The sequence below is a fragment of the Triturus cristatus genome, chromosome 6 (genome assembly GCF_964204655.1).
Source record: "Triturus cristatus chromosome 6, aTriCri1.1, whole genome shotgun sequence".
NCBI classification, from domain to species: Eukaryota; Metazoa; Chordata; class Amphibia; order Caudata; family Salamandridae; genus Triturus; species Triturus cristatus.
In genome coordinates this window covers 1,894,025,134-1,894,051,508 of record NC_140589.1, presented here as the reverse complement: position 1 = coordinate 1,894,051,508, position 26,375 = coordinate 1,894,025,134, and the positions used below count along the sequence as shown (strand labels likewise).

At 43.9% G+C, this 26,375-nt stretch overlaps 1 protein-coding gene across 2 annotated transcripts in view; it reads right to left on the bottom strand.

Moving 5' to 3' along the window:
• Nucleotides 1-409: 409 nt before the first annotated feature.
• LOC146822329 (uncharacterized) overlaps nt 410-26,375 on the bottom strand; it is a 165,977-nt gene continuing 140,011 nt past the window's right edge. The window contains exons 4-6 of one of the 2 annotated variants that reach the window (XM_085609464.1): nt 22,921-23,070; nt 18,533-18,679; nt 410-2,408 (exon numbers count right to left, since the gene is read on the bottom strand). In XM_085609464.1, coding sequence (XP_085465590.1) covers nt 2,383-2,408; nt 18,533-18,679; nt 22,921-23,070 — 323 coding nt within the window. In that variant the 3' untranslated portion in view covers nt 410-2,382. Of the gene's footprint in view, nt 2,409-18,334; nt 18,680-22,920; nt 23,071-26,375 lie in introns of those variants that run through there. The other variant, XM_085609463.1, reaches the window with a different exon arrangement.

Here is a 26,375-nt window from a genome sequence, read left to right as displayed (position 1 = left end):
ATCACGTCAAACCCTCCATGAGATTTCAGACCACAAAACATGCCCATAAGCAGCCAAAAATCGCCTCCCACACTAGACTGTTAGACCAGCCCTTCGGGCACTGCTAGATTGTCCTTCAGGCTGGCCCACCCCTACGTGGCCCTATGTAGTTAAATAACTGTCAGAAGCCGCTCCCGGAATGGGACGGCCCTTTCCACATTCATTCGTTAACGGTTGAAAGTTTACGCCAGTGGAGCCAGCGGGGGCACCACCCTTGCAGCCCAAGCGGCTCCTCAGCCCCTGAATGAGGCCAGAGAGCTGCATGTTTAGCGAGGTAGGGAGGCCATCGATGTAAAGCCATCTCTGTCTCTCTAACAAACCCTAAATGAGCCACAAAGTATTTATAATAGAAATAAAAGAAGGCATTGTTAATGTAAGCTATGGATATTTTATTGTTTATGGTAGTGTTACAGCCTGGCATGAAGCTTCATGGAATGCTGCTTGGATCAGGAAGCTGCGAGTAGAGCATGCCGGGATATTCCACTGCAGGAAGCGACGCACGGTAGAGGAGGCGGAAGGAAGACAGGGCGATGTCAGGACCTGGTCCCAGAGCCACGGGGGTCCACAGCACCTTTCTATAGAGAGCGCCTAAAGGACCCCTGAGTAGCAATGGGTGTAAATAATCACCTATGAATACTTGTGCTGAGACCCAGGGCTGGACTGGCCGTAGCTGGCATCAGGCGTTTCCCCGGTGGGCAGGAGGGGTGAAGGGTGGTTTTGTGATGGTGGGGGCTGGTTTTGTCACTGGGGGCCGGGCCAGCAGCAGTGCTGCAATATCAGCTCCCTGTAACAAAAGGGGGAGGGTTCTTCTTACTAGCACCCCCTCCTAGGCAGTTCGAGAAGCGATCTGCCATGGCTGGTTGCTGTTCCTGGTCCAGCTCTGCTGAGACCCGAGTCTGCATGAAACCACTGAATATTGGCACCGCCCACCACTGACTCCCTCTGGGCAGACGGAGGGCTGCTGACGGTGAAGTACTGTAGGAAGAGAGCTACAGAGGCAGTGATGCTCTTTCCTGAGCAGTGACTCCTGGATTAGTTGCAGGTAAGTCCTCCACTCTGGCTCTCCCTTGTTTGCCCAGGACTTACATCAGCACAGAGACAGTCAGTCTCCACAGACAGGCACAGCATTACAGCTCTTCCTTTACTGTATTTAAGAGTAGTGTTTCTTTTCAATTGGATTGAGTAATGGTTTCCTGGGATGAAATGTATATTCTAATGACAGGTCTCTAGTCTGCACCAGTGTCTTAAAACACTTGCTAAACTAATGTTATTTTTCATTGTTCCTTTATTGGCCATGTGCACTGGTGTAAATAGGATACAAATGTACTTAATCAGCTGTTCCTCTTCCAGTCCTCCACTAATAGGACAGGGCCTGGAGACTCATGCTGTCCTGCCCTCCTCCTGTGCCATGTGGTTGGTGGAGCCACGAGTAGGCCACAGACGAAGGACCTCTGAGACAGAGGGACCTTATGGGCCGGGAAGGGTCTATCTCTGTCACAAAGAATACCAGTAATTAATCCACGCATTACATCCTCATCCCCTCTTTGTCCCAGCTCTCCCATCAAAGGATGGACCAGAGAAGCACGCCTGATTCCGGATCCAAAGAATAGATAAAAGTGCACCAGCGAGAGCGATCAATGCAACACCCAAACTTAAACCAAATACAACATCAGAAATGTCGCTGGGATTCAACACACCCAGCTGTTCATGTAACACAAAGGTGGATGGACAGCCCTGTTAGTGGCTCTGCAGAGATCCAAGAGCGTGGCCACGCCAGCCTCTTCCTGAGACACCGACACACCAATTCTAGGTCTGCCATGAACTATTCCAGGGGATCCCATGTTCAGCTCCCGTCAATGACTGGCTGCCTTGGCCTATATCGCTGAAACATTGTGCATGTCTGTAGAGGCGCACACCTTCTCAGTCATTTCATGAATGGCATTGGAAAGCAATGCCCGCCCACCGTAAGGCTGTTATGGTTCAGAATGTGTTACTCATGCAGTTTAATTCTCCCAAACCCTCTGATTTTCTATATAGAGCAAGTATTATCAGCAAGAGCCAGAAGTGCAGCAGAAGCAATCCCCCCTCATCACAAAGTTCTTGATGTGATGTTGTATGGAAAATTCTGATGCCACCAATGAAGACAGAAGGCGTGTCTGGTGAAGGCCAATGATGAGGTTGGGGCCGCCAGTGCTGGCGAATGAAGATCTGAAGCATATGCTGTAGAAGCCAATGAAGAGCGAAGACCCGCCACGTGCAGGCCAATGACGAGGCAAGGATTCTTATTGCTAGCCCACGATGAGCCAATGACTGTGCAGTGGCATGGACCCAGGTAAGCAGCTATTAATTGTTGGCAGGGACAGGTTCAGCTAAGGAAAAAAGAACAACAGAATTAGTGGCCATTTGTGACTGTACATGAGAATGTGACAGAGTTAAGAGTCATAGGACAAGATCTGGTTGGAAGATTAAAACTCTTACTGCTTACCATTTCATCACCACATTCATATTTATCGCAGTCTAAATAATTGCAAGTTTTGTGTGCCATGTAGACATACATAGTTAAATACAAAACGTTTGGCAGCCTGTTGAGTTGCCAGTGTATGTCCTGTCACATCAGTGATGGAGCAGGCACCAAGGTGCCCTGCCTGCTCCAAGGAAGGGCGAGGGTGGGAATGAGTGATAAACACTGGCCCATGGAGGGTCTGATTTGGATGGGGTGAATGAACACACTAGGAGGGCACAGAGGCGGTGGCGAAGGAAAACAAACAGTAACCCATAAGGCATGCACACAGTGAAAGACAACCTTCATCAGGCTCCGCCTGCTGCAGTGAAAAGGAATGAAAGTTGGGTTGTTGCCCCGGTGATGTGTGGGCAGTGGCCACTAAATTCTAAACACAACACACGGACAGAAGGTGTCTCAGTTCCAGTGATCCATAGTGGTGTGCCCCATTGGTACAAATTAGGCATTGTACAAACAGCAGTGGCTATGATGTTTGGATCTAATTCTAATCTTGAGAGAGTAAAACATAATTTACTTCTACACAGTGAAGAGACATTTTACACTATCTTCAAGACGGGTTGGTAGATTTAATTTCTTTCCTCCAATTAAAATGACCCCAATCGAGACCCCAATCTGCCTGGGGCTATCAGTGAGCAGAGATCAGTAGTAGTCAGACAGCAGTCTTCTTCACTCAGCCTGCACACGTGTGTGCACATGTCTTGTGCAACCCACAGAGAGATTCTGACCCAATTAAAGCTGCAGCTCACCTTATTTTAAGAGGTAGACTCTGGACTCAAAAGCAACCACAATGATGACGCTGGCAGAGATCAGATTGTGCTTCCTTACAAATTGGACTTAGTCTACACTTGGGACAGGCAGTGGCCATGCGTGACAGTCAGAGGTTTCTCCTGATAGGTGTGTTACTTGCATCTTCAGATTGCGGCTGATCCTGCAGGTCCTTCTAAGTTATAGCCCCGGTTCAGAAACACAAAAAAAATAGAACCAGAATCCTTTTCAGTTATTCCCAGCTGAAGTACTCAGGCGACCAGCCTGCTTTGAACACTGTCATTCTTTAAACACTGCACCCCAAGGACACTCAGGCAAGAGCATCTTGGGGTGCCGAGAGGCAAGGGCTGGGGAAGCGGTAGTTTGCCTCACGGTGGACCACCAGCTCAAACCCAAGATCCAACTACGAGCTTTTTACCTGCAGCAACTTTAATATGCGCAATTGAAGCCGGAATTTTCATGTCTGCTGGCAACAAACTTGCCCTCCAATGGATCCACGTTAATGGATTTAGAATGTGCTCAGTACAGTTACAGGGTTTAAGAAGAGACCTGTATTGTTATTTTTCATCATTACCTTCCCGGTTAAGAATCTGAGCACCTCCTTCCTACCGTTGATGTGATAGCCATACTCCCTGTCCGAAATCAAACATGGATTACCCATTACTCGAGGACACCATGGTAGGCACGGAAAGCTCCATTGAAAGATGATAGAACAGACATCCCAATGTACCCTCGTCATCATGGGGAGGTGCAATCAACCTGAAGTTTTCTAGTCACCAAAGCAGGTAGGCGAGCAGAGATTGGTCCTGATCTGATAAATTCTTGCATCCCTGGAGGTCAGCTCTCGTCAGCATGTATTAGCTCTAGAATTACCATGGTAATCCAAGGAAAAGATGGAATGATTAAATGAATGACAACTGATTTAATACGCCATTTGCAATTTCATGGTACTGGGTTTGTGTTTTTTATCTTGGAGATAAGCATATGGTACTGACAGAATCAAAAAATTAGTTGCACCTGCTTGATGGGTGATGGGGTCGCATTCCTGTCCCAGACTACCCTTTGTTGCCCTGAACAGCCATAGCCATAGTTTAGTCGGATGATCTGCCCCTGATCTTGATGTATTTGTATACCTAGATATTTGACAGTATCTTCCCTCCACTGGAGTGGGAGATCACTTTAGAAACCTGTGTCTGCCTACCGGAACAGCTCAGATTTGCTCCAGCTGATCAAGAGGCCTGAGAAGCGGCCAAATCCCTGAATCTCACGGACTACGGGATGCATCTTCTCTGAAGGGTGTCTGAGAAAATGTAGTATGTTTTCTGCATAAAGTGATGGAGTAGACAGCCAGATCATAGCCACATCAGCAAGGTATTTTGCCAGAGGGTCACCATTCTCCATGTATTTAGAGGAGTAAAGTTGAGTAAAAAAACATTGCAACTCCTCCAGGACCCAACCATTATCAAAAGCCCGGGTCCTATCCTTGAGTATGAGCTCTGGCATATAAACAGACCCCCCTCTGAGGACGGAGCAATCTCGTCAACTCGTGGCCCTGACGCTTGCATTCACCATATCAGCGGGCCCTCACATTTTTCCTTAAAAAGTACTTCACGTTCGGCTAATTGATGGAACTCGTTCTTACGCCACAGCATGGAGGTGGAGCTGATCGTCATCAAGGCATCCAGTAGAAGATGCATCTATCGGCTGAAGGGTGGCCTCTACCCATTCCAGGGAACAGCATATATCTTGCAGTATACCACTATGCTTTGCTCTAACCACCTCACGAATATAGGCCTTGCAGGCCTCCCATAGGGTAGCCTGCATGGCAACAGAGCATGCATTGAGTTCAAAATAATCAGTTACGACAGACCCGAGTTGGTCGCAGAAAACAGAGTCAAGTATAGCGTGGCAAGGGAAGCACCAGGTTCTGGCCCTACTGCTTGGAGTAGGGTGTTTAAAATCATGCACACCGGAGCGTGGTCCAATAGCATGCAAGGGTGGCACCTCACCTTGCCAAGCCCGGGAAGGAGAGAGAGAGAAAGGACCCAGTAATCAAATTTGACCAAGTGCTGTGTGGTGCAGAGTAAACGGTGTGGCCCGGGAGCTGGGCATGCTGCTGACGCCATGCATCTTTGATAAAAAGGGAGTCACAAATGTTACGCAATATGTGCATTGCACGGGGCTTGCCACTTGGACCTGATGCCGTGGCATCCATCGGGTTAAAGCATAAATTAAAGTACCCCTATCTATGATGTGGTCAGTGTCAGCTTTCTCCAAGAGTTGCCACATGCTGTGAAAGAACTCGGGAGAGTCAATGTTAAGGGCATATACATTTAAGAGCAGTATGGAATGGCCCATCAATCAGCCTATATCCGCCACATACTTACCCTCTATATTGATAGAGCTGGCTACAAAGGAGAAGGGGATCGAGCAGTGAATCAAAATGCACACTTCACTGGAATAAGAACCGTATTTAGAAAAATATCTATGCCGACCCCAGGACGCGAGGCGTAGGTCAAGGCGGAGCCAGGGGACAAGTGTGTCTCGTGCAAAAAAGCATTTTTATCCAGTGCCTAACCAGGTACGGTAGCACCTGTTTGCCCTTGCCGGGGTTGTTGATGCCTCTAATGTTCCAAGTCATGAATGGGATCTCTAGTCCACCAGACACAGGGCTATGGACCAGGGGCATTGCTTACTATTGTCTTGTCGTACCTACAAAATGAAGCAGTACAATCATCCTCACAGTGTGGTGCGTACACATAAGAACCAGTGGCATAGTTAGACCTTTTACCGCCTGTGGCTGGTGAGAGCGGGGGTGGTGACGGTCCCTGCATTTGCTGCACCACGACAACCGCAGGTAAGAACGGGGGGGTCTGCTGCCCCCAGAACGCAGGCCACACGGGCCAAACTGCCCCCATTTGAACCCCCCTTGCAACACCATTGATAAGCCCAAGAAACAACCCAAACCCTCCCAACCCAGGCCCAGTCTCCCCCAACCAGCCTGTGCAAACCTGTGCCCAGCAGCAACCCGTATATGAATCAAAACAAACCCAATACAAATAATTAAACATGGTGATACACATCAGAGAGGGTAGGCAACACCTCGACAGTAAGCTCTTAATGGATATTCATTTTAACCTCTAGTAATCGGGATAAGGGGTATTTGCAGGGGATAGTGGGAAAAAGAAACATATGGGCAATCAGCATTTTCCAATTGTTGTGGCGGTCGACCCACAGACAACCTTCAGTCCTGGGTATAATAGCTATTTCGTGGAGTTCGCCACAGCCAACAGGTCGTCAAGTCGGGTAGCTGAGGTCCGCAAGCAACATCCAACACATCTAGAGGCTGTGGAAAGAAGTACATTGCTCAGAGTAACTATAGCAGCTCTGTGTCCTCCATGTCAATCTGCAGGGAAGAAGTCTGAGCTGTTTGTGGCATGGAGATCCAGAGGAGACTGTGCTGGAGACCTCCCAGAGGAGCCATGATGATCCTTGGCATGTGATCTGCAAAACACCTGGGCCTTCGCAGGGGTGTAGAAAATGCACGGCCTGTCCTGCACATCAACTCGGACGCGGCAGTGTGTAACATGCTATTGCGAATGCCCAGCACCTTGAGCAAGGCTTTCACGCTCATAAACTTTGGATGGGCCTCCCAAACCAACAAGGTGAAGTCTGGGTAGAAGGAGACCAATCAATCAATCAGGGGATTTTAAGCGCGCAACTCACCCGTGAGTGTCTCAAGGCGCTGTGGGGAGGTGTCGGGGGGGCGGGGGTACTGTACATCCCTGATCCCGGACCTGCCCGTGTTTAGCCGCCAATCGCAGAGCTGTGTTTCTATCATGTAAATTCAGCATTCATGCTATGACAGGCCTTGGAGCTGTCCTGGGGGGAGGACTCGGGCCCAAGGACCGATGCGCATGCTGTACTAGAAACGCTGATGGAAAAGCTTTGCGACTGAATAGATAAACTAGGAGTTGTTCAAAGAACAGATCCATTTAGCCCATTGCTGTAGACTCTGCAATACCACCTATGCGGAGGTTGTTGCGGTGCAATCTGGCTTTCAGGTCCTCGTTATTCACAGCCATCATCTTGACCTTGCATTTTAACCTTTTCCAGGCACTTCAACATGGCGAGGAACCATCCTGCAGCATACAGACCCGCTCCTCAGCACCCTCCAGCCACTCATTCATCTCATTCAGCCAGCCCATGGCCCCCAAAGCCCACATGTATCCCCACCATTGAAACCTCTACTATGGCAGCTCTGAGGGGCTCCCAGGCATCTCGGCAATCCTGGCTGCCGTGGTCATCTAGTCGCGCTCTCCAGAGTGTTCTAAAGGAGGCTTGCGCTGTTTGGGGTCTGTTCGATCCATGTTAGGGTAGGATCAGGTGGGGGTGCAGGACTTGAGACCGCAAGGGCCTCTGGATAGGGTCAGCCCCTATAATGACAGTTCGGAGGGGTCCAGAACGCACGCCCCAACTGAACATGCCACCCTGTACACAGGTTGCGTGTGAGATTGCAGTGCCACATGCAGGAATCCACTCAAGAGAGGACCTACGGGGCAGCTCACCAGTGTAGGCCGAAATCTTAGCGCGGGCTGCAGACGCCGTAGGCAGACTATCCTCTAAGGCAGCCCCCAGGGGGCAGGGATCAGCCAGCAGAAGCCGGCGGCTGGAGTTTGGGCTACTTAAACATTTAGTGGCTAGACTTGGGGCATATATAACATGCTGGAACAAGATCAGAAAAGCAGGACCCCTCACACTGAACCACTGGCTATGGAAGGAGCTACAAGAACATGACTCGTCTCCAGCAGGAGTTTATCTACAAGAATCATTCGAACTTACAGGGCTTACACACTGTGGGATACCCCCACGAGCCACCGGGCGTTTGAGCAGATGGCCTGGAATGTCCTAAAAATCAGCTCGGTTATTAAAGACAAGGCTTCGCTATCAAATAGAGCGCAGAGCTGGGTGACATTAAATAATTACTAAAACTTGGCCCCTCAAAAATATTTAACCACCGGATACCCAGCTACGTTCCCGTTACAGTTTTTAAGCTAGGGGTTGGGCCTCCTACCTATGAGAGAGCACCTCCCCCTGCAACATGGTTGTCTTCCCGATACCTGTGATTTATGCAGGGTTGGGAAGGAAGATTTCCTCATCTAGTTGGCACTTGCAAAACAGTCCAGGGTCAGCTACTGAAAAAAGCCTCCAATCAGAGGTGAATACGCACAGGAAGGCGGGCGGTGCTGGCCTGCTTTGGCCCTGGGACACCCATTTCGACAAATTCTTGTTAAAGGTGGAGGGTAGCCTGCATCGCGAAATCCCCCCCGCTGCCTGCCGAGGTCACATCACCCGAAGGATCAGAACTGGGCCACCCTCCTCAGAACCCCGAACTCTAACACTGCACTACAACACCGGCACTTTCGTATTACTTGGGAAAATCCGATCTTCCCTTGAGACGAATGAGACTGATGTGGTCCATGGAACCCGCTACAAGTTTTAAATACATATGCAAACAAAATTGCATGAAAACACACCCAACAGTGGAGCCCTCTGTAGACCAGCACCTAATCTGCTATCCCTTGTATATCTGTAATCCCATGTGGTTGCTATGGGTATGTGTGCACACTGAATCGCACCCACTGTAACCATGCAAATCCCCTAAAGGGACCTAACAGTTTCAAAACACTAGCAAAGGTGCACCACAAATCAAACGTTCAGGAAAAACAATAATATAGTCATTTCCCACATCAAGGTTATTCAAAAAATAATTCATTTTTATTCAAGGATTATGATCATTATCATTTCTTTTTAAAACACAGAATTGTAAACACAATTTGGTCTTGACAGCACAGCCGACGCGTTTCGTCCTAGAAGCGGACTTCTTCAGGGCTGTTTAAACAAAGACACATAAATATACATAAGAATATACATTAAAAATATATAAATAACCCAAGACATTACATACTACGAATTCCATAAGTACAAATGTATATACTTTTTGTACAATCATTGTCATCTTATTTCAGACTAAATAGCATTTCTATTACGAGGTAAGTACGGTAATTTGATATAACTTTCCTTATCTACGTCCAACATATACAGCGCTATATTGTTACTCTTGAAAAACATTGATATCTGTATCCCAAGATTTAGGAATAATTCACAGAGATTATGCATGATCAGAGTACAGGAGGGGAGAAAGAAACATGTTCAGCATAAACCCAAGTGGCTACCTCAATGGATTCCTAGAACAGTTACACTAAATAGTAAAAGACAGACACCAAAAACAAGCAAAGTGAAAGCAGGAGAGTTGACAGAAACATAAGCCAAGAATTAGCAATCTTGAAAGAGAGAACCAAAGAACTCAAACAAACTTAAGGGTCATGGGCATCACTGCACCGGGGCCATATAACACCAGTAACTCCAAAGTTACTCAATGACACTAGGAGTAACAAATTCACGAACTCTCACATTCTGTTTGTACAAGAGTCCATAGGGGTTAAATAATACCCACCATGTGAAGGATGCAACAATCAATCAATCCCATACAGCATGAGCTAATACAATGCCAGAGTCGTAGATTCTGTGAAAGTTTTCCTTTGTTTTGTAAGTCGGTTGAGAGTATCTATAAATCAAAAAATAATAACAGAAATAATCAACGTTTAAAATCACTATTTAAGGGAGCTACACTATAATATTTACCAGTGAATACCAGCCTTTAGGTTGGGTACTTACATTGGAGCTTGAAATTCTATAAGATCACCATAGTTTTCCAAAGGCTGACCAGGTCACGTCATTTAAGATATATTCTTGTTTTATAAAACCGAGAAATAACAGTCTTCACAGTCTACAACAAAAGATAATAATGATATAACAAAAAACTCATTTAGTCTCGTAAAAGTATTATAAAAACAATTTTATGAGCGTATATTAACGATATTCTTATATGATAATACCCGAATAAATGATAATTCCAATCTATCATCATGTACTCGCCCTATACATAAGGGCGCCCCATCCTTGCTTAGTGCCCGATAGGCAAGACTCCCAAATGTAATGAAGATAAAAATGAGAAGCCAATAAGGTACCTGGCTATAGTTCAACAACATTTATCACTGTCATGTATTTTGGCTCTCATAGCCAGTATGACCCTAATCTCTAATGGGCGAAAAAAGGAAAGGGGACTATACTTGTATAATTCCTTTTCTCCATAGCCGGTAGTATTATATGCTCCTTTTAGTAAAGGTACCAACAAATATTTACAGAATCGGGTTAGTGTCTAATGCCATACTAAAATCTTGCTGTCATCATCAGATTTAAGAAAAATGCCCGTAATTACACGTGTACCGTAAACTACAAACAAGGTGGCCGGTAACGTGAACAAATCTCATACCTCACCTTACCCCACTTGTAAAGTTTGATTCAATTCCCATGATGACAGTAGTCCCAAGAGAGAACTTACCAATATTCAGCTGCAAAGAACACCCAAGGATCCGGTAATAACGGCAAGCCGGCAGTGAGAAAATGACGGGCAAGCACAACCCGAGGGGAATTCCTGACTTTAAATATACATGGTAATTGGTGATTTCAACAAGGAACACCTGTAGTCCTTCGTGAAACGCCACATGTAGATCTCCTACACTTGCGTGAGACGCGTTCTACAATTGGGCGGCCATCTTAAAGTGGTGTAGTAACCCGATCGAACCAACTATTCTTCTTAACTCAGTGCTATATCCATGACCTGGTTAAAGGTCCAACTTAATAGAGGCATGGAATAATAATTATTTGATGTCCTTGCGCCCATAATAATATTAATTCTTGATAAAAAATCCCAAAAGTGGTCACTACCGATGTCTATAGACGCGTCATACAGCGGAGCGGCCATCTTGGAACAGTCACTTCCGACGATGGAACACGATATACTTGGTGGCCATCTTGGATCAGGATAAGTGATCAAAAAACGGCAATGTTTCCAATTATTTTACGATTGCGCTCATGTTCGGTAAAGAATATATGAACTGCAGACCATCCTGCTTTCAATCTTAGAAAAGTAATTAAAATATAAACTATATCCTTACAGCTAACTTTTTCTAATCTTAATACAGCCATAAGCATGCCAACCAGATTTATAATCAAAAAGATATCAAAATGAGGAATAACACAGGAGTATCCTGTACATTAATGATAGTGTCAGAATGAGAGTCAAAGGAGCCGGGGTTCCACAAGGCCCATCACAAAATGACCCATATTAATCCAAACAATATAACTGGTCAAAAGCGAGATTTCAAAATAGAATCAATTAAGCTGAAGGTATGGCCAAAAGGGTCCAAGACATTAAGGGGAAAGGAAAGACAGAGATATACAGAAATGGAGCAGTGAAGAAAACCACAATAATGATCGAAATCATTGCACAAGACATCAATAATGGGCAAGCATGTACAATCCACATTATTTACTTTAAAAAAAATCCTCAGTAAACCAACCTCAGTTATAAGAAATACAGGGTTCACAAAACTATAGCTAAGACCCACATATTGGTTAAAGAAAGTAGTGCATCTCATCGTCGCTGTTGTGTCCCAGTTCTACACATTTTAGTCTACATATCCAAGCGGCCTCATTTTTTCTCAAGGCCAGTTCTCTGTCACCACCTCTTGGGTGAATCGGGATATGGTCTATTCCCATGCACCAAAAAACCTCCATATTGCCATGATTTTCCTGCATATGGTATGTAAGAGGGTATCTAAGATCTCCTTTACGGAGTGCCCGTAGATGCTCCTGTATTCTTATTTTTAGCGGTCTCTTGGTGCTGCCCACGTAGATCTTATTACATGGGCAGCCCAAAATGTAGGTTACAAATGTCGATTTACAATTGATCATATAATTAATGTTATATGTGCGATCGGTGTTGTAACAAAATGTTTTGGTCTTATTTTTGCCTAGTTTACATACATTACATTCATTGCATGTGTAGAAACCCTTTGTCATTGGGGGCAACCAACTCTGGGGCTTAGGGGTAGTGACATAGCTGGGGCACAGCTTGTTACGTAAATTTTGCCCTCTTCTATAGGTCACTATCGGTTTTTCAGGCAATATCCCTTGTAGACTCGGGATATCCCTCAGCAGATGCCAATGTTTGCGCAGAACATTGTAAGTTCTGCTGCTATTGTTATTGAATTGTGTATTAAAGGAGATGCGAGTTTGTTTATCCCCTTTTGGGGGGTTTGGTCTCAGCGTATTAGCCCTAGGCACCTTCATAACCCTTTTGTGTGCTTTGTCAAGTATTTCCTTTGGATAACCTCTACTGAGGAATCGTTGTTCTGTCTCACTGACGTTTTGAAGGAAAGTGCTTTCCATACTGCAGTTACGCCGCATCCGAATCATCTCCCCGTAGGGGATGTTGTTTACAACATGATTTGGATGGGCGCTTAAGAAATGTAATGTGCTGTTGCATGCAGTCTCTTTCCTGTGTGTACGACTTTGGATTTGATTGTCATGAATGTAAAATGTAACATCAAGGAAATTAATAGTTTCCTTGCTGTACTCAATCGTAAACCTAACATTGAATGGGTTATCATTCAGGTAGGCATGGTATTCCAAAAGATCCGGGGCAGGTCCATTCCATAACATGATAACATCATCGATGTACCTGCCCCAGAAAATGATATGCTCCATCCACTTCGCAGCATGGCGTCCCCAGGCATGACCCCGCTCAAACCAGCCCATAAAGAGCCCGGCGTAAGCGGGAGCAAACCTAGAACCCATAGCCGTCCCCTGAATCTGATGAAACCACTCCGAGTCGTGTAAGAAAAAGTTTTTTGATAGGATGATGTCCGTCATTTCCAGAAGGACCTCGTTGTGCAAAAAATGGTCTGCTGTTCTTTGACCTAAGAAATATTGTAGTGCCTGAATTCCAAACTCTTTTTTAATACACGTATATCGACTGGTCACATCAAGTGTGACAAATATGAGGCTTTCAAGCCAGGTAAGACCCTCGAATTTACCCAGGATATCCTTCGTGTCCTTAATATAAGCTGGAAGGTTTTGGACCAAAGGTTGGATGTAATGGTCTACATACTCAGAGAGTCTTTCAGTGGGTGAATCAACCCCCGAAATGATGGGACGGCCAGGTGGAAAAGGGCCTCCCTTGTGTACTTTGGGCAATATGTATATGCAAGGGAAAGTGGGTTTTTGTACCATTAAGTATCTGCACTCATCTTCGCTCAGTAAACCATTATCTCTCCATTCTATTAATCTCATATTGATGTGTATACTTAGAGTCTTAGTCGGATTGCCTGGTAATTTTATGTAACATGAGTTGTCTGATAACTGTCGTGCAATCTCCCCCATATAGCTTGTTCTTTTCATGATTACGACGTTACCCCCCTTATCTGCTTCACGGATAACTATGGAGGTATCAGATTTTAATTTCCTTAAGGCTTCATTTTCACCTGCCGTTAAGTTATACTTCCTTTGATTCCGGGGGGTGGGATATTCACAAATCTTATATAAGCCCTGTGTGACTTTATCTCTGAACAAGTCTATATTTGGGTGTGTACCACATGGAATATATTTTGATTTGACTTTTAGCCCACTGTCCAATGACACATCTTCCGAGATATCCAATTCATTTCTGATTAAGTCTGGTTCAATTGGAGTTTCAAACTCAACAGACATCATCGTTTGCAAAACATTTATTTCATTTACAGTATATGAGGGTGGAACATACTCCTCAGATGGTTTAATACATGTAGATGGATTGCGAGAAAAATGGTCCCTTAGTTTTAACAATCTTACAAATTTTGACAAGTCCACAAATACATCAACATCATTGCCCGTTTGATTGGGACAGAACCCAAGTCCCTTACTTAACACAGAAGTATCATCAACCGATAATGTTTTTTCTGAGAGATTAATTATCATCAGTTCCTGGGTTCCCAAAACACCATTCTCATTTAGTCCCTTGTGTTCCCTGTTTTCCTGGAACGAGTCAACCTGCCCACTGGCTCCTGCTTTGTCTTTTTGTTGGTCTTGTTTGTACTTCTGCCATCTCCTCCCCCCCCTTCTGGTCTTTGATCCTTTGGTGCTACCTTTGCCCCCAGCCTAAGTCTCTCCATTTCTAATAAAAAAGTATTAGATCTATTTTCAGTCCCATTAGTTCCTATGGATTCCTCCGAAATTACTGAACTGGTCACAGAGGACACAGAGGTAACACTACTAGCCGGAGTCAAATCCAAGGTGTCCTCACGTGATCTTTTTCCCTCTCCCGGGATTTTAACATTATCATATTTATGCGAGAACGTGTACACTCTCCCATCCCTGTAATCTTTGTCATCCCTTTTAATCTTTTTGATCTTTTTATCCCTTAGGTATAGCTGATGACTCTCTAAGATTTCATCTAGGATAGCATAATTTTTCTTGACCACATCCTTTAGTTCTGATGTTGAAATCTCTTTCTCTAATTCTTCTATTTCTTGCTGCAGTTTGGTTCCTTTCTTTTCTGCATTTTTGATAAGTATACGCATCATGTTAAGTGATGCATTGCGTAGGTTTCCCTCCCAATCCTCAAGTGACTCTTTATCCAAGTCTTCAAAGGTCGGATAAGACCAAAACATTTTGTTACAACACCGATCGCACATATAACATTAATTATATGATCAATTGTAAATCGACATTTGTAACCTACATTTTGGGCTGCCCATGTAATAAGATCTACGTGGGCAGCACCAAGAGACCGCTAAAAATAAGAATACAGGAGCATCTACGGGCACTCCGTAAAGGAGATCTTAGATACCCTCTTACATACCATATGCAGGAAAATCATGGCAATATGGAGGTTTTTTGGTGCATGGGAATAGACCATATCCCGATTCACCCAAGAGGTGGTGACAGAGAACTGGCCTTGAGAAAAAATGAGGCCGCTTGGATATGTAGACTAAAATGTGTAGAACTGGGACACAACAGCGACGATGAGATGCACTACTTTCTTTAACCAATATGTGGGTCTTAGCTATAGTTTTGTGAACCCTGTATTTCTTATAACTGAGGTTGGTTTACTGAGGATTTTTTTGAAAGTAAATAATGTGGATTGTACATGCTTGCCCATTATTGATGTCTTGTGCAATGATTTCGATCATTATTGTGGTTTTCTTCACTGCTCCATTTCTGTATATCTCTGTCTTTCCTTTCCCCTTAATGTCTTGGACCCTTTTGGCTATACCTTCAGCTTAATTGATTCTATTTTGAAATCTCGCTTTTGACCAGTTATATTGTTTGGATTAATATGGGTCATTTTGTGATGGGCCTTGTGGAACCCCGGCTCCTCTGACTCTCATTCTGACACTATCATTAATGTACAGGATACTCCTGTGTTATTCCTCATTTTGATATCTTTTTGATTATAAATCTGGTTGGCATGCTTATGGCTGTATTAAGATTAGAAAAAGTTAGCTGTAAGGATATAGTTTATTTTATATTTTAATTACTTTTCTAAGATTGAAAGCAGGATGGTCTGCAGTTCATATATTCTTTACCGAACATGAGCGCAATCGTAAAATAATTGGAAACATTGCCGTTTTTTGATCACTTATCCTGATCCAAGATGGCCACCACGTATATCGTGTTCCATCATCGGAAGTGACTGTTCCAAGATGGCCGCTCCGCTGTATGACGCGTCTATAGAGGTCCGTAGTGACCGCTTTTGGGATTTTTTATCAAGAATTAATATTATTATGGGCGCAAGGACATCAAATAATTATTATTCCATGCCTCTATTAAGTTGGACCTTTAACCAGGTCATGGATATAGCACTGAGTTAAGAAGAATAGTTGGTTCGATCGGGTTACTACACCACTTTAAGATGGCCGCCCAATTGTAGAACGCGTCTCACGCAAGTGTAGGAGATCTACATGTGGCGTTTCACGAAGGACTACAGGTGTTCCTTGTTGAAATCACCAATTACCACGTATATTTAAAGTCAGGAATACCCCTCGGGTTGTGCTTGCCCGTCATTTTCTCACTGCCCGCTTGCCGTTATTACCGGATCCTTGGGTGTTCTTTGCAGCTGAATATTGGTAAGTTCTCTCTTGGGACTACTGTCATCATGGGAATTGAATCAAACTTTACAAGTGGGGTAAGGTGAGGTATGAGATTTGTTCACGTTACCGGCCACCTTGTTTGTAGTTTACGGTACACGTGTAATTACGGGCATTTTTCTTAAATCTGATGATGACAGCAAGATTTTAGTATGGCATTAGACACTAACGCGATTCTGTAAATATTTGTTGGGACCTTTACTAAAAGGAGCATATAATACTACCGGCTATGGAGAAAAGGAATTATACAAGTATAGTCCCCTTTCCTTTTTTCGCCCATTAGAGATTAGGGTCATACTGGCTATGAGAGCCAAAATACATGACAGTGATAAATGTTGTTGAACTATAGCCAGGTACCTTATTGGCTTCTCATTTTTATCTTCATTACATTTGGGAGTCTTGCCTATCGGGCACTAAGCAAGGATGGGGCGCCCTTATGTATAGGGCGAGTACATGATGATAGATTGGAATTATCATTTATTCGGGTATTATCATATAAGAATATCGTTAATATACGCTCATAAAATTGTTTTTATAATACTTTTACGAGACTAAATGAGTTTTTTGTTATATCATTATTATCTTTTGTTGTAGACTGTGAAGACTGTTATTTCTCGGTTTTATAAAACAAGAATATATCTTAAATGACGTGACCTGGTCAGCCTTTGGAAAACTATGGTGATCTTATAGAATTTCAAGCTCCAATGTAAGTACCCAACCTAAAGGCTGGTACTCACTTGTAAATATTATAGTGTAGCTCCCTTAAATAGTGATTTTAAACGTTGATTATTTCTGTTATTATTTTTTGATTTATAGATACTCTCAACCGACTTACAAAACAAAGGAAAACTTTCACAGAATCTACGACTCTGGCATTGTATTAGCTCATGCTGTATGGGATTGATTGATTGTTGCATCCTTCACATGGTGGGTATTATTTAACCCCTATGGACTCTTGTACAAACAGAATGTGAGAGTTCGTGAATTTGTTACTCCTAGTGTCATTGAGTAACTTTGGAGTTACTGGTGTTATATGGCCCCGGTGCAGTGATGCCCTTGACCCTTAAGTTTGTTTGAGTTCTTTGGTTCTCTCTTTCAAGATTTCTAATTCTTGGCTTATGTTTCTGTCAACTCTCCTGCTTTCACTTTGCTTGTTTTTGGTGTCTGTCTTTTACTATTTAGTGTAACTGTTCTAGGAATCCATTGAGGTAGCCACTTGGGTTTATGCTGAACATTTTTCTTTCTCCCCTCCTGTACTCTGATCATGCATAATCTCTGTGAATTATTCCTAAATCTTGGGATACAGATATCAATGTTTTTCAAGAGTAACAATATAGCGCTGTATATGTTGGACGTAGATAAGGAAAGTTATATCAAATGACCGTACTTACCTCGTAATAGAAATGCTATTTAGTCTGAAATAAGATGACAATGATTGTACAAAAAGTATATACATTTGTACTTATGGAATTTGTAGTATGTAATGTCTTGGGTTATTTATATATTTTTAATGTATATTCTTATGTATATTTATGTGTCTTTGTTTAAACAGCCCTGAAGAAGTCCGCTTCTAGGACGAAACGCGTCGGCTGTGCTGTCAAGACCAAATTGTGTTTACAATTCTGTGTTTTAAAAAGAAATGATAATGATCATAAGCCTTGAATAAAAATGAATTATTTTTTGAATAACCTTGTTGTGGGAAATGACTATATTATTGTTTTTCCTGAACGTTTGATTTGTGGTGCACCTTTGCTAGTGTTTTGAAGTTTTAAATACATATTTAATTGTCAATATTAACTCATCCGTATTCAGCTTTTTCTACAATTTTACAATAAGACTTTAAAAAAAAAAGTGTGATATGGAAGTCTTTAACACGTATATTGCCTTAGATTACATTAAAATGCAACAAACATGTAATATGTAAACTGTCATTTATTGCAAGGGTTTTAAGTAATCTAGCAATTAATCAATAAACTAAACTAATCTCTCAATTGGCGATTTGCTCAGAACCCGGGAATGAGCTGCACTTAAAAGGCAGACAAGGCCAGTGCCACTGGCGAGACTATATTCGTCTTCAGTCATCGTTTGTCGCCATCTTGCTCTATTGACACACCTGTGTCGGGAGGCAGGCACTTCAACCCACAACTGTTGCAGCACTTAAGGGTCCCCTCACAGTCACCATCAGACCTGCACGGGGGTGGTGCAGCCGCTGGACCGCTCGCCGGACAGAGCGGTGCTCGAGGGCATTTACCTGGCTTCTCTCCAGCAGGAAAAAAAAAGGAAAATACATTGGTTCACGAAATGCAACAGTGTTCAACTGAGAGAAAGAGAACAACACACGCCTAGCAGCAACAGAGTGAATGCAATGCTGTCAGAGGGTAAAACCAGTCAAAATCAGTGTGAAACCCATTCCGCCATGCTCTGGTGACCTTTCCTCAGAGTGTGGCAGGCTCCTATGGAAGAGCCGCACACGCAGGCACGCTCTTCGAGGAGTGGCGATGTTGGTTAGTGAGGTAAGTTCACCCAGACCTGTGTCGCACACAGAATCTATTACTGAATGATACTTGCGCCTCACTAAACAAAGAGAGGATCCAGATGTCTTCCTTGGGCAGAGGGACCGGAGATGCATTTTATTTATAACCTGTAACACTGTACACTACGGCTTCCCTCACACGTAAACCATATATCTGGAGATACACCATTAGCGGGCTTAAACTCCAGTCGTTAGGAGATGCAGCTACAGCGCGCACATAAGCCATCTATATCGCAAATCACCCTCAGTGTGCACACAAGTAACATATCCCGCTAGATAGAATCTGAGGACCCGATTCACAAAGGTAAACTGAGACGAAGTCTAACTTTACAACTTTCGGTATTCACAAGGGGTGCTTAAGAGTAGGTAAGTAAGAATTTCGTCTCAGTTAAACAGTTATGTTTAACTGAGACCAAAAGTCTAAGGATTTTAGTGGCGTCCAGGAGAGTCAAAAAAAGTGGCATTGTTTATAGGGTGAAAGAAGCCGAGATAGATTTAGAGGCAGCAGGTGGATCACTGATCCGATCCGTGACTGATGGAGCATTGAACGAGGCATGGATATCCACAACGTTTCTAAACAGATAGTCGGCCACTTCATTATAGGTACTCTGTGAGAGACAAGGATGTGGCAACGACACCTTAGAGGGGTCTATGAGTGACTTAGCAATCGAAAAAGGACCTTGGAGGAGTTGTGGACACAGGCAATTCTATCGACATAACAGGCAGTGTGCACTGTTTGCTATGCCCTAAATGCAGTTTATGATGCCACGCATGGCCCTAAGTGGCTTCATAATTCCAGAGTACTGCAGCGCAGTGCAAATCACTGTGATTCATCACTCTGCCCCGGGAAGCCATCCCATGGGCACTGCATGTGTGCTCCCACACAATTCCCATGGATTTTGATGCATTTCCCAGATTTGCCATTTCTTGTAGACGTGGGAATGTGCCATAAAGATACGCCTTCCCAGGTTAGGCGTAACAAGGAGCAATATCTTTATTTCTCCTCTTTACTTCCTCTTTCTATCTATCTATCTATCTATCTATCTATCTATCTATCTATCTATCTATCTATCTATCTATCTATCTATCTATCTATCTATCTATCTATCTATCTATCTATATCTATCTATCTATCTATCTATCTATCTATCTATATCTATCTATCTATCTATCTATCTATCTATCTATCTATCTATCTATCTGGGGAACAACCTTTACAACGCAACTTTTACAACGCACTACCTTTACAACGCATTTTTTACAACGCATAATCCATTACAACGCATGACATTACAACGCATGACACTACAACGCATTTTTAAAAACTACCTTTACAACGCATTCCATTACAACGCATACTACCATTACAACGCATACCATTACAACGCATAATATTACACTACACTATCCAACACTTACCCTACTGTTGCACCCCCTGGAGTTAGAATAGTAATTTTTACCCCTATACTATCCAACACTTACCCTACTGATGCACCCCCTGGAGTTAGAATAGTAATTTTTACCCCTATACTATCCAACACTTACCCTACTGATGCACCCCCTGGAGTTAGAATAGTAATTTTTACCCCTATACTATCCAACACTTACCCTACTGATGCACCCCCTGGAGTTAGAATAGTAATTTTTACCCCTATACTATCCAACACTTACCCTACTGTTGCACCCCCTGGAGTTAGAATAGTAATTTTTACCCCTATACTATCCAACACTTACCCTACTGATGCACCCTCTGGAGTTAGAATAGTAATTTTTACCCCTATACTATCCAACACTTACCCTACTGATGCACCCCCTGGAGTTAGAATAGTAATTTTTACCCCTATACTATCCAACACTTACCCTACTGATGCACCCCCTGGAGTTAGAATAGTAATTTTTACCCCTATACTATCTAACACTTACCCTACTGATGCACCCCCTGGAGTTAGAATAGTAATTTTTACCCCTATACTATCCAACACTTACCCTACTGATGCACCCCTGGAGTTAGAATAGTAATTTTTACCCCTATACTATCCAACACTTACCCTACTGATGCACCCCCTGGAGTTAGAATAGTAATTTTTACCCCTATACTATCCAACACTTACCCTACTGATGCACCCCCTGGAGTTAGAATAGTAATTTTTACCCCTATACTATCCAACACTTACCCTACTGTTGCACCCCCTGGAGTTAGAATAGTAATTTTTACCCCTATACTATCCAACACTTACCCTACTGTTGCACCCCCTGGAGTTAGAATAGTAATTTTTACCCCTATACTATCTAATACTTACCTTAAATGTAATTTAATATAATGCGTTGTAATGGTATGCGTTGTAAAGGTAGTATGCGTTGTAATGGCAATGCGTTGTAAAGGTATTTTTTAAAAATGCGTTGTAGTGTCATGCGTTGTAATGTCATGCGTTGTAATGGATTATGCGTTGTAAAAAATGCGTTGTAAGTGCATGCGTTGTAAAAGTGTGCGTTGTAACGTCATACATCTATCTATCTATCTATCTATCTATCTATCTATCTATCTATCTATCTATCTATCTATCTATCTATCCATCCATCCATCCATCCATCCATCCATCCATCCATCCATCCATCCATCCATCCATCCATCCATCCATCCATCCATCCATCCATCCATCCATCCATCCATCCATCCATCCATCCATCCATCCATCCATCCATCCATCCATCCATCCATCCATCCATCCATCCATCCATCCATCCATCCATCCATCCATTCATCCATCCATTCATCCATCCATTCATCCATCCATTCATCCATCCATCCATCCATCCATCCATTCATCCATCCATTCATCCATCCATCCATTCATCCATCCATTCATCCATCCATCCATCCATCCATCCATCTACCTGTCACAAGCCTTCCTTACTTCTGGCAGGCTACAGGTACCCCACACATTTGGTTGTTTAAGAGCACACATGAGGTCAGGAGTGGAAGACACGTCTAACATGAAAAAATCTATCTCCATCCTGACGCTGACAAGGGCCCCACGTGTTCCCTGGCCGTGCCCCTCTGGGTGCCGCTCAGCTGCAGCACAGGCATGAAAAGCAATGTGAAACACGATCACAGCGGGAAAAAACATTATTGCAAAATAGTGTATTTATTTTGTTATAGCAAAGGACCTGGGTAAAAAGCTAACTCCAAGTGTTTGTGCCTCAGTGCAGACGCAGCCTGTCGGCAAGCACGGAGGGACCACGCCCCCCACCTTTTACCAAACACGGAGTGTCTGTCAGGCTAAGCAGCCAGACAGACACACTTCATACTCGATTCAGGCAGCCAGATGCTGTACATGAGCTTGATGCGAAGCTGCCTGAGTGGACTTTTCTGGGCTGAAGTCTTTACCACCCTTTAGGTGTGACTGCCTCATCCCACAAAAGAAAGAGTAAAAGTGACAGAAAGAGAGGGTGAGAGAGAAGTGATAAGGAACTGATTAGAGCTGAGAAGCAGCGTGGACAGATCAGAAAGAGACCATTCCGAGAGACAAAGCGGCGATCGGGTGTCTAACTGGAGTGAAAGACAACTCCGAGAAAGAGGGAAAGAGAGATGAAAGAGAGTGCAGATAAAGAGACAAATAAGAAAAAAGGTGAGGCAGAGGAGAAAGCAGAGATAAAGGGACAGGTAAAAAAGAGACAGCAACAGCTGAGAGACAGGGTTATAGGGGAGAAGTAGAGAGGTGATATAGACTCGGAGAGTGGTGGGTGAGAAAGAGATGGGTGGAGGAGTGGACAGAGGTGGGAGACAAGTGACAAGAGGCTCTCAAGAGATGGGTGGGAAAGGTCATGTGATGGCACTTCATGCTATTGTACTGGGGACATGGGCGCGTGTTGTCACTTCCTCTGGACGTCAATGGCCCAGTACTTTCCCTCCTGAATGTCAGTTTCCCCTTTTCATCACTGTCCTGCAGTGTTCAGGTGTGACTTACCTGGCTGGGGGCGCACACACTTCTGTCCACACACATTGCAGCACTTCTCGGGCAGGCTGCAGTCGCCATCATGCGCGCACTCCGGGGGTGTGTCTGTGCTGTTCACCATGGGGCAATGGAAGGTCACTGTTGGGCACTCTCCGGGGTGCACTGCAAGAGAAAGAGCGATTTAGTAAAAGGCAGATAGCTGCTTCCAAAAAGTAAGAAACCAGTTTGAAAATGTACAAACAGTAAAGAATGCGTAAAGAATGCGTCAGCTGAGGGGAGAGCCAATCAAATCAGCGGATCACTCCTTTCAATGATGAAAACACCAGCAAGCTTTGTTTTATTTTCGGTGGTAGTTTTATGAGCAGTCAGTGAGCACTTACAGTCACGAGTGGTGCTGTGCCTTTATAGCACTTCTACGACACCCACGGGAGTAAGAGTAGGCGCACGTTATTAGTCTAATTTTTCACCTTAATTTAGGTTTCTGCGCAGAGTGGTACACGTGGGGCTGGATCCCATGCTGTCCTGAAGAAGAGGTTAGGGGATACCTCGAAACATGTTGACAAAATAATAGGCAATATAACCACATAACAGTTATATTTTTCCTGTTATTAACCCTTTTTATCTTACCAGCTAGGAGTAGGAATAAATTGTTAACTCACTAGTTAGGTATTTTTAATTAACACAAACACCACTCCCCCAACACTGCACAACACATAGTTTCACAACAAAAAGTGCTCCTACATAAATCTCGCAAGTATTAGCACGCCCCAAGCAGTAGACGCTTGGGATGGCCCCAATGATGAAGCATGTCACTAGGGGCAACCCTGGGTGAGTGAGGGGACTCTAGAAAAGCATTTTTCTTTTCTAAATTGTTGAGTCTGTTGACTTAGGCTAGTTTCTCCAGATCCATTATCTATGGATCAATTGATTGTGATTACAGAATACCACATTCCTGCGACGAGCCAACAGCGCGCTCAGGCCATCCAGGGCAAAGTTTCAGCTAACCCAACATATTCGTGTTAAAATGTTGCGTATCGCACAACTCTACAAGGTTGAGAACTTTGTTTCAGCTTTTGCTCTGCTGTTTGTCTCGAAACAGGCAACTGTAGCATGCTGAGCTTTAAGGTTAGATTGTGTTTTTGTCCATTTTATCTATCTATCTATTCTCCCAGATTTCCATGTACTCTGTCAACCTTTCACACATTAATTCATCTTTTCATTTCCTTTTACTCTGCCATTCTTTCACCTACCCATTCATCTATTCTCACCCACCCATCCATCTCTCACCCACACATTTACCCATCCTCTCACCCACTCATCTAACCACCCTCTCACCCACTCATATCACCATCCTCTCATCCATGTATTCATCCTTTCACCCACGTATTCAACCATCCTCTCACTCACTCATTATTCTATCCACCCAACCATCCATCTTTCACCAACCCACAAATGCATCCTTCTAGCCACCCATTCATCTTTTACCCACACAGTGTTCATCCTTTCACCCATTCATCCATCCTGAGGTTCTGGACTTTTAAGAGTCCAGAGGTGTCAGGGAAACAACACCCAAAGACCCCTGAGTTCCTTCCTGTCTCGGTGCACAAATAAACAGAGACGCGGGTTTCTCGATGGTGGCGTCAGAGACCAAGATTTATTTACTGCAGGGACACAGAAGTCATAGGAACCACACAGAGGCAGAATCTACGAGACTGTTCAAATTGCATTAAGTGGGTTGTTCTTTAAATACACGAAAAATGTCTTTAGGCAACATTACACGAATATTTCTCATGCCCAACCCGGTATCCCAAACAAACAGTAAATAGACATCAAACAATAATTAGTCGTAGGTTTTCGGTATTCGATCAGGTCCCCTTGTCAGTTTTCCATTCTTTGCCCGATCCTCCCCATCATAAAAATCGTAACCTCCCCATTGTAAAAGCCCAGAAGGAGAGGAACAGAGCCAGGTGCAAAGGATTGAAAAGTAGGATAAGAGGTGTTTATGGATCATAAACGGGCATGGCTACCGTCTTCGGCCTTTCAGTCAGGACACGAGAACCAGTATAGCAGGACTGGCCTCAGGCAAGGGAGGCAGCTTGATTCTGCCTAGTCATGCAGCGTCGGCCTTTCTCGGGGCTCGAGCTTACGTATCCTTAACAAGGTGATTCTGCCGGGGTCATCGCCCGTTCATTGACTATGTGAGTGCAAGAAACAAAATGGATGCCGTAACTAAAATGGATGCCATGACTTAACAACAGAATGCCCTATTTCTCAGTGAATTCATGCTAGTTGCGCAGCGAAAACACTGTCATGCATATAATGGATCATTTACGGTTCATTGGTACCAAAATCGTGTCAGTACTACGATACCGAATACACTGGTTCGGATCGCTACAGAACCTCAGACCGTCCTTTTGCCCTTACATAGGCAATAACTTACTCTATGTCAGAGTCCATTTCTATGTTCATCAGGTCACTGATATGTTGCTGAAGCATTACTCTATCCCGTGGCGTATCTCTAAAAATAGGTGGTCTTCTTACGCATGTCGAAACACAAAGGCTACATAAGGCAGGACCACACTGAACAATGAGACAGCACGAAAATAAAAATGCCAACGCAACACCAGTGACTATCAGAACCTTCCATCCCCACGCAGATAACAGACTCCAGAACCATCCCATCAATGACCAGTCACCTTCCTCTACATGAATAGAGTCAGAGATTTTGTGTAACTTAGAGATGGCCTTGTATACCGTTGGCGCATTATCTGGGATAAAAACACAGCAACTCGATTGGATCATCTTACATACTCCACCTCGATCTGCAAGTAACACATCAAGGACCATACGGTTCTGTAACGTCATGAGGCGATCCGCTTGAAGCTCAGCTGTCAGGTTACTAAGGGCACCCGCAGTTTCGGTGATAGTGGATTCAACTACCCGTGTTAGTTGACGTAAGTTTCTACTGTTGGCCATAGGCCCCCAGAATGGAAGGAAACCTTTGAAGAAGTCTCCTGCTTCTTGGCCGGCAGTATCTTCTTTACTGAAAACACCTCTCACAACTCTAGTTTTGTGATAGTCCGGTGCAGCAGTGTATGTCGGAGGTAACAGTTGAGCGATATAACATGAGCCTGAGAAGTCAGCAGGCAGCCATGTGTATGCTCTGTCTTTGCAAACAAAATAGGTACCCTTAGCAGCTAAAAATGCAAGGGAAGACTGTGACGGGAAAACGTATGTTTCGATACAGTCACTCTTCCCTAGTCGAGCTTTCGGATTCCTCCCATTTCCTTGCAAACAGACCTGACCTTGGTGGGGTACGACCCAGATCGGAGTCGAGCTTTTACGTTTGTTCTCACCCAGAGTAATGCCATATTCCGTAACATTCCAACCCATGTAAACTCGCAATTCATCCTTGGGAATGAACGGAGTGTTATTGACATCTCTAACCATGTCAGTGATTCCTTTTA